General features: G+C 29.3%; 2 protein-coding genes across 4 annotated transcripts; both read right to left on the bottom strand.

Moving 5' to 3' along the window:
- Positions 1-1,551: 1,551 nt before the first annotated feature.
- LOC149891275 (uncharacterized) lies at positions 1,552-1,929 on the bottom strand. Its single transcript, XM_090082065.1, has one exon. The coding sequence runs from the start codon at positions 1,927-1,929 to the stop codon at positions 1,552-1,554; it is 378 nt and encodes a 125-aa protein (XP_089938191.1).
- A 3,021-nt stretch (positions 1,930-4,950) lies between these two features.
- On the bottom strand, positions 4,951-12,839 carry LOC145202321 (tRNA (cytosine(72)-C(5))-methyltransferase NSUN6-like). Of its 3 annotated transcripts, none has more exons than XR_016451086.1 (10): positions 12,692-12,827; positions 12,102-12,212; positions 11,807-11,993; positions 11,553-11,709; positions 10,769-10,929; positions 10,598-10,643; positions 9,874-10,006; positions 9,634-9,791; positions 7,561-9,175; positions 4,951-5,414 (listed from the first exon to the last, which is right to left on the bottom strand). XR_016451086.1 is itself a non-coding variant. In XM_090082988.1 (10 exons), exons 1-10 carry the CDS (start codon positions 12,761-12,763, stop codon positions 5,009-5,011), a joined length of 1,317 nt encoding a protein of 438 aa, XP_089939114.1. In that variant the 5' UTR covers positions 12,764-12,839; the 3' UTR covers positions 4,951-5,008. The 3 variants fall into 3 exon arrangements, 1 of the variants encoding a protein (XP_089939114.1); XR_016451085.1 differs by having other exon boundaries at positions 4,951-5,179; positions 9,050-9,175; XM_090082988.1 differs by having other exon boundaries at positions 4,951-5,179; positions 9,050-9,175; positions 10,598-10,638; positions 12,692-12,839.
- Positions 12,840-12,861: the final 22 nt, after the last annotated feature.

Genomic DNA, 12,861 nt, shown 5'->3' with positions numbered 1-12,861 from the left:
ATGTTCAGCCATTTTGTTTCGTTATATTTAGTAATAAATATTAAAAGTGCAAATTTATACACGACATAAGTATTCATGCCTACTGATTTATTTGGGTATTTTTTGATTGTTTTTGCTGCTAAGTTACTTTTTTTTTTTTTTCTGCACCACAGGAAAAAAACTTATTTCTTTTGTTTAATTTCAAAATCTGGAGAATAATAGCTTATTATATGAGAAGTAAAGCGAGAGCTTGTTATTACTGCCAGAGCTGTGGTTCAAGCTTAAGCATAAAGGTTTCTGAACGAACAATACAACATAAACTTCGCTCTGCAGGGTTTTAAAGGTCACCTGTCACAACAAAAAAAGCCTTTCCTTTCAAGAAAAAATGAAATAAAATACGATGCCTTTGAAAAAAAAATACTTTTCAAAGCTACCAGATTTTTTGAAATCAGTTTTAGGTTCTGATGAAAGTAAATTCGAATTAAAGAATTCCAAAAAAAGACCAAGTGTATGAAAAAGAAAAGGGAAACCTTTGGACAAATAAACTATAAAAGCAGCCATCAAAACACGGAGTTGGTAATGTACTTGTTTTAGGCTGTTTCAGTTATAGTGGAGTTGGTAACTTAGTTCAAATTGAAGAAAAATGAACAGGAGCTGGGTATGTAAACAGTTTACGAAACAACCCCCTCCGTCTATATACAGTATTGTGAAAAAACAAATCATAATTTATTTTTATTTTTAAATTTAACTGAATCTATTTTTCTGGTAAAAAAATAATAATAAATTTTAGAAAATAGAAAAAACAAAATAAAAAATAATAATAATGATAAAAACTTTTAAACAAATAAAAAAAAAATGAATTAAAATTTTTATGGGTCATTTTTTGTTAAAAAAACTTGTGAAAAAGTTAAGAACCACAGAACAAAAAACAGTACTTTTTACCTAATACCGCGTAATTCTACCATAAATTTTTAAGCACTCATTTATACGATTTTGATTGAGTCTATTAAATTCTCTAAAATATGCTTGGGAACATTTCCAAGTATTGCTGGTAAAATATTGCGCAACTCCTCGAGGCTCCTTGGTGCTTTCTTGGAAATCTCTTAATCAAGCCAACTCCAAAGATTTTCAATGCAATTTAGATCTGGGCTACTTGGTGGCCAAGTTAGACGCTCAATATTTTTTCTTTCGAACCATTCAGAGACAATTTTAGCCCTGTGACATGGCGCATTGTCTTGCTTGAAAATGAACGGCACACTTTGCTCTAGTGCATCGATTGACGGTAACAAGTTGTTACTTAAAATATCAACGTAATAAATAGAGTTGAGTCGACCATCAAATAATTTAAACATACCGAGACCGTAATATGTCATGCAGCACCATATTCCAACCGACCCGCTACCTTGTTTTGTTCTTTGAACGATACAATCGAGATTATATTCTTCTGAAGACTGCCTGCGAATCATAATTTGGTTTTTTCGGTTATCATCTCATCATTGAACATTACTGTCCTCCATTTTGTTTAGTCCATTTTTTGACGCTTTGGCAAAATTCTTTTTGCTTTTTTATATGTTATTTGGTAAGTTGCGGTTTTAGAACAGCTTTTTTCCATAACTTATTGTTAGCTAATAGTTTCATACGCACAAGTGATCCCGATGCTTGACGTCCATTTGAAAGCTTCCATTTCCTTCTTAATTCATGGGACGGCATGGTTCGATTTTTCTTCGCCAACCTAATTAAAAGGCGATCATCATTGGGTGTCGTCAAACGCGGTCTTCCAGAACGATGACGATCAACGTAAGATTTCGTCTCTTTGAATCTTTTGATGATTGCTAGCACCGAACTATGCAATCGCTTTATTATTCTTCTAATTTCACGAGCGGATTTACCTTCCTGGTGAAAATGCACCACTTTTACACGATCTTCATAGGTAATAGCTTTTCTGCTCATTTTTTCAAAAGAAAAGAATTTTTTGTTTCGTTTGAAATGAAATACTTTTATTGGTTTTTTTGGTAATGACTCAGGTCATTGATAAAATATTTAAACAAAAAAGGTAAAAATAAATTAAAAAAGATGTTTCCGCCGCATTTAGCACAAAAAATTCTTTGTGGTTCTAAACTTTTTTACAAAAAAAAAATATAAAAAAAATTAACACATGTTTAATCCTTATTTTTACAGGTTCTATTAATCAATTTTCAAAAAAAAAGTCTTTTTTCTCATAGTCTATTTAATATGTTTGAAAAAAAAAAGACTTTTATTATCTTTAGAATAAAAATTGATTATATTTATTTGAAAAAAAATATTTTTTTTATTTAATGGTTCTTAACTTTTTCACAATACTGTATTAGAATTGCCGGATCAATTTGTCTTCCAACAAAATAATGACCTGAAACATACCAGTAAAATTGCCAAAGTATATTTGGAAGAAAAATGAAATAGAATTGTCGGATCGGCCAGTTCAAACCCCAGATTCAATCCAATTGAAAATATGTGGTATTTTATTTGGATGACTAAGTTAATAGGGATGAGAACAAACAAACAAATTTTTTTTTTTTTTTTAGCTTTGGAAGCAGTTTGGCTTAATATTCCTCAAAACTATTTACAAAACCAAGTTGATAATATTCCTCGTTGCTTGTAACCAGTAATCAATGCCAAAGGACTTCATACTGAGTATTAATTAGCTATAAAGCTAAAAATTCGGATAAAATTAGTAAATTTTTGAAAGGTATGAACACTTTTGACGCTTCGTAATATCACGATTTTCAAAAAAAATTTTCATTGTTCAAGATTTAATTTTTTGAAAAAATGGTATTTTTTGTTTTCAAAGGCAATCTTACACCATTTTTGAATAGTAAGATGAAGCTATTTTTTAACATTTGAGAAGTGGCAAATACGTTACAAAAATGGAAAACAAGAATTTTGGCCATATTTAGTTTCTTTTTACTATTCAAAATTCATCGTCTATTATAAAATAATGGTTACAACATTTGTAATGCATTCTTCGACATGATCGACGAGCTAAAAGATGTTGCAAAAATGTTTCATCCACTGATCTCTATAATAACTGGATAGTGCAACTCCGAGCAAAACTTCTTATTTTTTGACGCCAAAATCGCCATATTGGAAAGCCCCAAAAATTTTAATCCCGTAAGCTTTAAGTTCTGTTTTTCGGCTTATCGCTTTATCGCTTTATCGCACATATCAGATTTCATTGTTCTGGGGCTTTCCAATATGGCGATTTTGGCGTAAATTTTGATATTAGAGATGCGCTATCCAGTTATTATAGAGATCAGTGGTTTCATCCAGTCCTATTTTTCTTTTATAATTTACTGTAGGCTTTTTTTGAATCTTTTAACATATTTTTTATTGCTGATCTTGAACATCCGAGCTTTTTGGACATCTTTGAAAGTGGCTTCTTCCATTCACGATCAAGTGATTTAAATGCTAAGTCAACAGACAAAAAACTTTCTTCATGTTGACTAAAGTGTTGAATTTAAGCTTACGAGCGCTTCCTTTCTTTCGACAAATTGGTTTTTCTTGTTCAGCATTGTTGACATATTTATAATCAGTTGACCTATAACTAAGCATCTTCGTCTCGTTACTTTTTTATTCCAGACGAAACGAGACGATGATATCCAGGACACAATTTTTAAATTCCGAAAGAAAATTTATTGTCCCGGTTTATAACTTTATTACGGGACAGTTTATTCGTAAATTTTTTTCCGGGACATTTCTCGTCTCGTTATGCTTGTCCCGGTTCATTTCGAGAAAACGATTCCGAAACGCAGACCTTTACCTATAACATCTTTCTACCTGAAAAAATAAAGCTTTTCAAGATTCCAAATAAAGCTTTTCTTTTTATCTCTATACAGATTTTACAATTTGTACACACACTTTTTCAAGTCCAATTGGTTGGCATTTTAAAAATCAATAAAAATAAGGAAAAATATAGAAATATTTAGTTTAATAACTTATAAAGAACGTCCTTGAACTTTCAAAGAATAAATTATTATTATTTTAATTTTGTCCGAAGCTTTTTTTTTCTCTATATATTCACACATTTCTTAGCATAATGGTAGTCCTCTGTCATATATTTGCAGTTATTGGCAGAAGACTTTATCGAAGTAAGTGTAGATATTGAAGAGTACTAGATTTAGTTTTCTAACGTTCTTAAGTCTTAATATTTCTTAGCTTTATTTGGCTTGAGAACGTTACTTTGCTTGGGAATAACCTTCAATGGTTGATTCTGAAAATGTCCAGAACATCATTTTTGAGAACGTCGTAATAACGCCATTTCTGTAACGTTAAATACTAATATTAATTTAATCGCGTACGAAAATCCATCGATTTTCGTACAAAAGCGATTTTCTAACAATTGTAACACTGATTTTCTAGTAATTGTAACACTGATCTTAAAGTGGAAGTATCGGTTTTTTTTTCTCATTGAAAGTAAATTTTAATTTAGTGACGCTTTAATATTGATATAAACTTCAGGGTGAGGCAATCCTCAACATTTTTACATCTTTGCACCATGAAAACCCATTCTAAAATAAAATATTCTTTAATAGTCTTTTTAAAATCTCTTTCCATCTATTCAAACTACTAAACTAACGAAATTTCTAAACTTTTTTTCAGCATAAACTCTTTAAATTACCACAGAGTCGAAATCATGAAACTTGATAAGTTTTATTTATACAAACGTTTTGATGATCACTTGCACTTCTTCAAAAAATTTTAAAGTAAACTTTGAAATTCCGAAGATTCGACCTTTGAACCGTTTGGTGCTCGGCAAAAGACCGGGTTCGGCGCACATATAGAATTAATCATGAGCTTCTATAAATAATAGCGTTTAAAATGACACTTTCATATTCCTGAAGAGAAACCACTCCGTGGTTTCTATTAAATAAAATACGGTAACTTAGATCAGGAAACAACTTCTCTTTACGTTTATCATAGAAAAATAACGATAAGTTTAATGAAATATAACAAAATATAACAAAATAACTTTTCATCCAAAAATAGAAAACTTTCAACTTTTAACGAAACAGCAAATAAAAAAGCCTATCGTATCAATGTCAAAATCGTTGGATAAACTTTTGTCTGCGCAGTTGAAATAACATTGATCAAATCTTTGAACTTTTTTGCAGTCTTCTGGCGATAAACCGAAGTCATTAATGCCAGCTCTTCCAATAATGACATCCTTTCATATAAAAAAAAAGTTTTTTTTAAATAAAAAAGAATGCATTATTTTTGGCAAGTTTAAGTCCGTGTTGGCTTCAATCCAGATGGGCTTCAGACAGAAAGGACTTGTACGTTCCAAAAAAAAAAACCCTGATAAAAGAAATTTGGAACTTTTATACTGTGAGGACGGAGAATTAAGAAAAAAAAAAAAAAAAAAAAATCAGAAAAGACGTACACAAGATGACTCGTTAACACTTCATATAAGAATTAACTTAAAAACAACGATCAGAAAAGACGTACACAAGATGACTCGTTAACACTTCATATAAGAATTAACTTAAAAACAACGATCAGAAAAGACGTACACAAGATGACTCGTTAACACTTCATATAAGAATTAACTTAAAAACAACGATCAGAAAAGACGTACACAAGATGACTCGTTAACACTTCATATAAGAATTAACTTAAAAACAACGCTTAGAAAAGACGTACACAAGATGATTCGTTAACACTTCATTTAAGAATTAACTTAAAAACAACGATCAGAAAAGACGTACACAAGATGACTCGTTAACACTTCATATAAGAATTAACTTAAAAACAACGATCAGAAAAGACGTACACAAGATGACTCGTTAACACTTCATATAAGAATTAACTTAAAAACAACGATCAGAAAAGACGTACACAAGATGACTCGTTAACACTTCATATAAGAACTAACTTAAAAACAACGATCAGAAAAGACGTACACAAGATGACTCGTTAACACTTCATATAAGAATTAACTTAAAAACAACGATCAGAAAAGACGTACACAAGATGACTCTTTAACACTTCATATAAGAATTAACTTAAAAACAACGATTAGAAAAGACGTACACAAGATGACTCGTTAACACTTCATATAAGAATTAACTTAAAAACAACGATCAGAAAAGACGTACACAAGATGACTCGTTAACACTTCATATAAGAATTAACTTAAAAACAACGATCAGAAAAGACGTACACAAGATGACTCGTTAACACTTCATATAAGAACTAACTTAAAAACAACGATCAGAAAAGACGTACACAAGATGACTCGTTAACACTTCATATAAGAATTAACTTAAAAACAACGATCAGAAAAGACGTACACAAGATGACTCGTTAACACTTCATATAAGAATTAACTTAAAAACAACGATCAGAAAAGACGTACACAAGATGACTCGTTAACACTTCATATAAAAATTAACTTAAAAACAACGATCAGAAAAGACGTACACAAGATGACTCGTTAACACTTCATATAAGAATTAACTTAAAAACAACGATCAGAAAAGACGTACACAAGATGACTCTTTAACACTTCATATAAGAATTAACTTAAAAACAACGATTAGAAAAGACGTACACAAGATGACTCGTTAACACTTCATATAAGAATTAACTTAAAAACAACGATCAGAAAAGACGTACACAAGATGACTCGTTAACACTTCATATAAGAATTAACTTAAAAACAACGATCAGAAAAGACGTACACAAGATGACTCGTTAACACTTCATATAAGAATTAACTTAAAAACAACGATCAGAAAAGACGTACACAAGATGACTCGTTAACACTTCATATAAGAATTAACTTAAAAACAACGATCAGAAAAGACGTACACAAGATGACTCTTTATCACTTCATATAAGAATTAACTTAAAAACAACGATTAGAAAAGACGTACACAAGATGACTCGTTAACACTTCATATAAGAATTAACTTAACAACAACGATCAGAAAAGACGTACACAAGATGACTCGTTAACACTTCATATAAGAATTAACTTAAAAACAACGATCAGAAAAGACGTACACAAGATGACTCGTTAACACTTCATATAAGAATTAACTTAAAAACAACGATCAGAAAAGACGTACACAAGATGACTCGTTAACACTTCATATAAGAACTAACTTAAAAACAACGATCAGAAAAGACGTACACAAGATGACTCGTTAACACTTCATATAAGAATTAACTTAAAAACAACGATCAGAAAAGACGTACACAAGATGACTCGTTAACACTTCATATAAGAATTAACTTAAAAACAACGATTAGAAAAGACGTACACAAGATGACTCGTTAACACTTCATATAAGAATTAACTTAAAAACAACGATCAGAAAAGACGTACACAAGATGACTCGTTAACACTTCATATAAGAATTAACTTAAAAACAACGATCAGAAAAGACGTACACAAGATGACTCTTTAACACTTCATATAAGAATTAACTTAAAAACAACGATCAGAAAAGACGTACACAAGATGACTCGTTAACACTTCATATAAGAATTAACTTAAAAACAACGATCAGAAAAGACGTACACAAGATGACTCGTTAACACTTCATATAAGAATTAACTTAAAAACAACGATTAGAAAAGACGTACACAAGATGATTCATCAACCTGGCACGTAAGCAAATAATAAAATATAAAGAAGAGAAGTTAAAAAAAAAAAAACAACAACTGGAAAAAGACATAAACACGAAGACTCATCAACCGGGCATAAAAGTAAATGATAAATAGGTATCGCAAAAGAAAACAACCAAAAACTATAAAAGCTCAAAAGAAAAAGAGTTTAACAGAGGAGGGAGGTGGGTAGGAGGAAGATGGAGTTTTAAAGAAAAGTAAAAAAAAAAAGAGTTTTCAGAATGCTTTTAAGAAGAATTTTAAAAAGGGAGAAATTTTGTGATTGAAAAATATTTGAATACACAAAAAGTTTTATGAGTGAATAAAAGAGAGAAAAAAGTAAGGAACTAAACAGAAGTCAGAAGAAATATTACTCAAAGAAGAATAACCAGAAAATTTTGGCCGTTTCAAATAAAGAAGAGATATTCGTATAAAAAATAAGAACAGAAAGAGTAGTAATTGATAAAAACAGTACCGAATACTACAAGTAGAGTCAGAAAGAATTTTTGTATTTATATAAACGTAATGAATAAAATAAGTCTCAATTGAAATTGAAACTGAATCTTTTCTTTAAATTTACTGATCACTGATTCCAGTAAAAGATACTGGTTTCAAAAACATACTCTGTGCTTGAACTTATGCACAGTTCAAATGTTGGTAATAGATAATGTTTTATAATGGTGGATTAGGAAGTGATAGCGTTTCTGTTTGAAATATGATAGTAAGTTAGAAGAATAAACAAACATGTTTTTAAGGACTCTATCAGTCTACTTAATCAATTTTTTATTAAATATTCAAAACGTTATCAACCGTTATCAATCGGTCAATTTTTTATTAAATATTCAAAACGTTACATTCTATATAAATTTTATAAAAATTTTTCATAAATTTAAAGAGGGCATTACTAAAACAGTTTAAAAACAATTCAAAACTGGTAAAAGTATGCAAATATTTTATATTCTGGAAAAACGTCTATCCAAAGATAAACCAAACAAATCTTAAACTCAAAAAAATCATCCTTTGTTATTGGTCCACCTGAATTAAAGCCCACCTGATCAAAGCGTGAAAGATTTCCCAAAGGAAATATAATTAAAAAAGATTACTCTGCATTATGCTGATCTACAATTGATGATTATGTCAAACTTTCAACTTTCAACTGACATTAGCCAAATTTTTTAAAACCATAGAGAAAGTTATTATGGCTTTGAAGATTGTAAGAATGATTGATATTAAGTCTTTAATCAAGTTCTTGAAGTTGATAAAACAATTACAAAAAATACTATATTGGACTGGAGCAAAAACAATATTGGACTGGAGCAGAAATGTGCAAGTCAATCATCTCAGAAAAACAATAACAAACAAAAAAAAAAACAAAAACGCTATTTCTAAAACTTACAACAGTTTATAAATAAGTTCTTCTAACCTGCATCAGGAGCTTTAATTCGGGAAATGTTTCCAACGCCCAAGCAACTTGCTCTTCATTTTCTTGAGGAAGAAGAGTGCAAGTTGAATAAACAAGACGACCACCTGATTTTAAAAGTGACACAGCCTAAATGAACAAAAATATATTCAGAGTGGTTCATTTCCCATTTTTACAGGTCTTTTTTACAGATCCTGGAAATTCTAGTGCATCATTTTTTCAACCTTTAATCTAATTAAGTAGAATAGGAGAGTTATTAAAATCAAACTTTTTGCTGAGGAATTGAAAAGACAATAAAAAATATACTACTATAGAAGCATAGAATTATTGTTGATGATAATTAGTTAATAAATATTTACAATTTTATTTTTAAATAAGAATGAGACATAATTACACCTTTTTGATAGAGAGTTTACTAAAAGATTCATTCCAAGTAGATTTTAATATTTAACTTTGGCTAACACTTTTAAAAGATAATACTCTTAGTAAGTAAAACCTTTAAGTTGCAGCCATTATCGAATTATTGATCACTAACTTTTATGAACAAAAACAAAATGCTGTATTGATCAACAAAATCAGCACTTCACCTGTTGCAATAATTTCTTTTGATAAATAGGGTATGAGCGTAACTCTTTGTCAGTCATTACAGATCGAAGCTGTGGTCGCTGTCCTAACCCACTGCAAGGAGGGTCTAGAAGAATCTTATCAAAAAAACAAGATGGAAACGGTGGCTCTAATGTATTTCCTGAAAATTAAAACAATATCTTAATGAGAACTAAAGAATAGTAAATAATAAAATAACAAATATCATAAATAAATTCTTTTACCTGAAACTCCTTTACTAGTTAACTTTGTGCTGTCGTAAGCAAAGCACTTTACATTTGTAAATCCCATAATGTCACAGTTTTCTCGAATCTTTGATATCTTTTTTTCAGACTTATCAATTGCAATAATAGTTCCCTAAAGATGAAATTAAAGATCTTTTATACAGAACGTAAGCTAATTTTTTTGTCTTTGAGGATTGCCTCTTGCTGCAGTTGAAATGTTTAACCACATGATATCCACACAATATTATGCCTCATCTCAATCAGAGAGCCAGGGGTTTGATTTCATTAATCTTATGATTTCAATAGTATATGATTGCTTTCACTACCAGGTTTCCTATCAACCATTAGAAACTGCTTGTATTACTTTAAGATTTTTTGTATTTCCAATGTCTGAAGATTTTCCTCAATTTCTAAATGCTCCTTTTTAAGAATTTTTAATCAATAAAAAAAAACAACTTACAAACCATATTCTTAGGATTGTTTACTTACTTGCAGAAAAATATTTTAAAACAAATTGGGTCTATTTGTGCCACATGAACACAAACAAAAAAACCAAATTATTCTTGGGTCATTTTCTATCAAGATGATAGAGAACTAAAAATAGGAAATATTTTCATGATCCCTTCACTTGCATCTGTTTTGTTAGTTACACTGTTTAATTAAAAAAAAAAGAAGAAATAAGTAATAAACATCAACAATAAAAAAAAAAAATCAAAAAACTTACCTCATTTTTCATCAACATGGCAATATGTGATGTTTTTCCACCTAAACTAGAAAAATGTATCAATATCTGAATATATCAATATCTAAGAACATATATCTAAATACTACTCAATTCAAACTTACAAATACCTAGTTATTTCAACCTATAAATGATAAAAAATTCAGCAATTACCTGGAGCAGCGCACATATCAAGAATAAGGTCACCAGATTGGGGGTTGCAAATGTGCCCTACCAATATTGATGGTAGATTTTGAGGATAGAATAACTCAAGATTAAGCTCTGAAAAACTTGGTTGAGGTATTTTTATTGAATGCATCTTAACTGCAACACCCCTGAATAATGGAACAAAACTTATATATACTAAAGATCCATACAAACTATTAATTGGAACAAATAGGAATTAACTGTAGGAAATATAAAACTATCTTAATATTGCTGCCTAAATAAGATAAAGTACTCTAAAAATACGTTCATCTATTTAGCACAGATTTTCCTTTTATGAACTGCTTTTCTTACCAACACAGCTAAATATCACAAATACCATTCTTTAAAATAATTTAAAACTCTAAAAATAACATTTGTTTTATTTTAATCTTTTATTATTTTTCTTTAATCAGTCATGAACATATTTTTTCAATTAATCAGCAGCAACTTTATTTAAAAGCCTATTAATGTGTTAATTAATAAGCTTCTGTAAACAAGAGGGTTTTCTCAAAATCTGTGGCAATATAAGCAGAAGTAATAGGAATATATTTCAATTTTGAACTTTTACTAAAATAATCAAATGGAAACCAGATTATTTAAATCTAATACATATAATCTAATATTTATGATCTAATATAAAGGTGTACAAAGAATGACAAAATAAAAAAGCATATGAAGTATTTTTAGTAGATGATAAAAATTAATTTGTTGAAAATGTGAATTCTATAAGTATATTAAAAAAAAAACTCACATTAAGTTGACATTGTGTTCGAAGAGAGCATCACGATTAAATTCTGCTTGTCCATTACCAAGGAAAAACTTTCTCCCAGAAAAAACTTTTAAATAACCGCGTCTGCATTTCTTATCAACATCAGCATATACTGAAACCATATCACCTCTCTTCATATCTAATTATGCTAAAAAACTTAATCCACTGAAAAAAAAAATTCTATCTTTTATCACAAAAGTTTTTCATTATATTTTTCACATTAACAAATAACTGACCGGCAGATGCAGCCATTACACCTGGAGCAAAGACATGTGCTCCTCGCAGCACAGCAGAACCACAGCAAGTATCAACAATAACTTCTTTATTGTATATTTCTAAAGGGTTATTTTCTGAGGAAGATCTTACAACTAATGCATCACTTAGTGATGGATGTTTTGAAACTGAGAACTTCAAAGAAGATTTCTAAAACAAAAATAAAAAGTTAAAATCAACTAACTTATGTACAAAAATTCAAATAAGGATTATTGTAAGTTTTAGAATAAAATAGAGTCATGCTATTTTAAATTTTACCTTTAAAAAATCCTTTAAGATGATCACTGACTCGTCTAAATTTACCTTCAAAGTATTCACTCTCAATATAGAACTTTTTGGTGGTTTTGAAATAACTTCTAAAATTTCATCCTAGACAAATAAAAGTAATATGATCAACAAAAAAAAATTCCACATGTAGGTAACAGCTACTTTTGGTGGTGATTTTTGGTAACCTTAATACCGTGATGATTACAAACTAAATTCTAAAGTACTATAACAAATAAATATATGAATTCTGTATTTTAGATTTAAATTTTAAATTTAAAACAAAATTAATGTATTAAGAAGCTTTTTTTACAAATATTCATTAATAAGCATGCTGCAGTAGAATTACATACAGTTGTAATTGCCGCACATGAAAAAAAGTAGAGTTTCACTATAAAACAATTCCTTGTGGTTTAAATTATTCTTTGATGAAAATTTTTTCATTATTCAAAGCGCAACTTTCACTATTAAAGAATAAGTTAAAAAAGGACTTATAAAATCATATCATGATTTATTGTATAAGACATACTATATAAAACTGTACAAAACAACAACAAAAAAAAAGAATAAAAAAAATGTAATACTTCAGTTTTAGCTGGATAAATTTGAGATAATATTCGGAGTAAATTTGCTGATATTAATGGTTTTTGTATCATTGTTTATGTCGGAAAATAGTTTCGAATTAATTTAACAGGCATTTACGTCTATATGCATGTTATTAGAATAGTCCTCTTAGGTCCGGATTTTTAACCTT

This window comes from Hydra viridissima, unplaced genomic scaffold (assembly GCF_058129835.1).
Source record: "Hydra viridissima isolate aposymbiotic clone 2 unplaced genomic scaffold, HvirCarnegie_v1 scaffold_3, whole genome shotgun sequence".
Classification (NCBI taxonomy): domain Eukaryota; kingdom Metazoa; phylum Cnidaria; class Hydrozoa; order Anthoathecata; family Hydridae; genus Hydra; species Hydra viridissima.
This window is presented reverse-complemented; position numbering and strand designations above follow the sequence as displayed.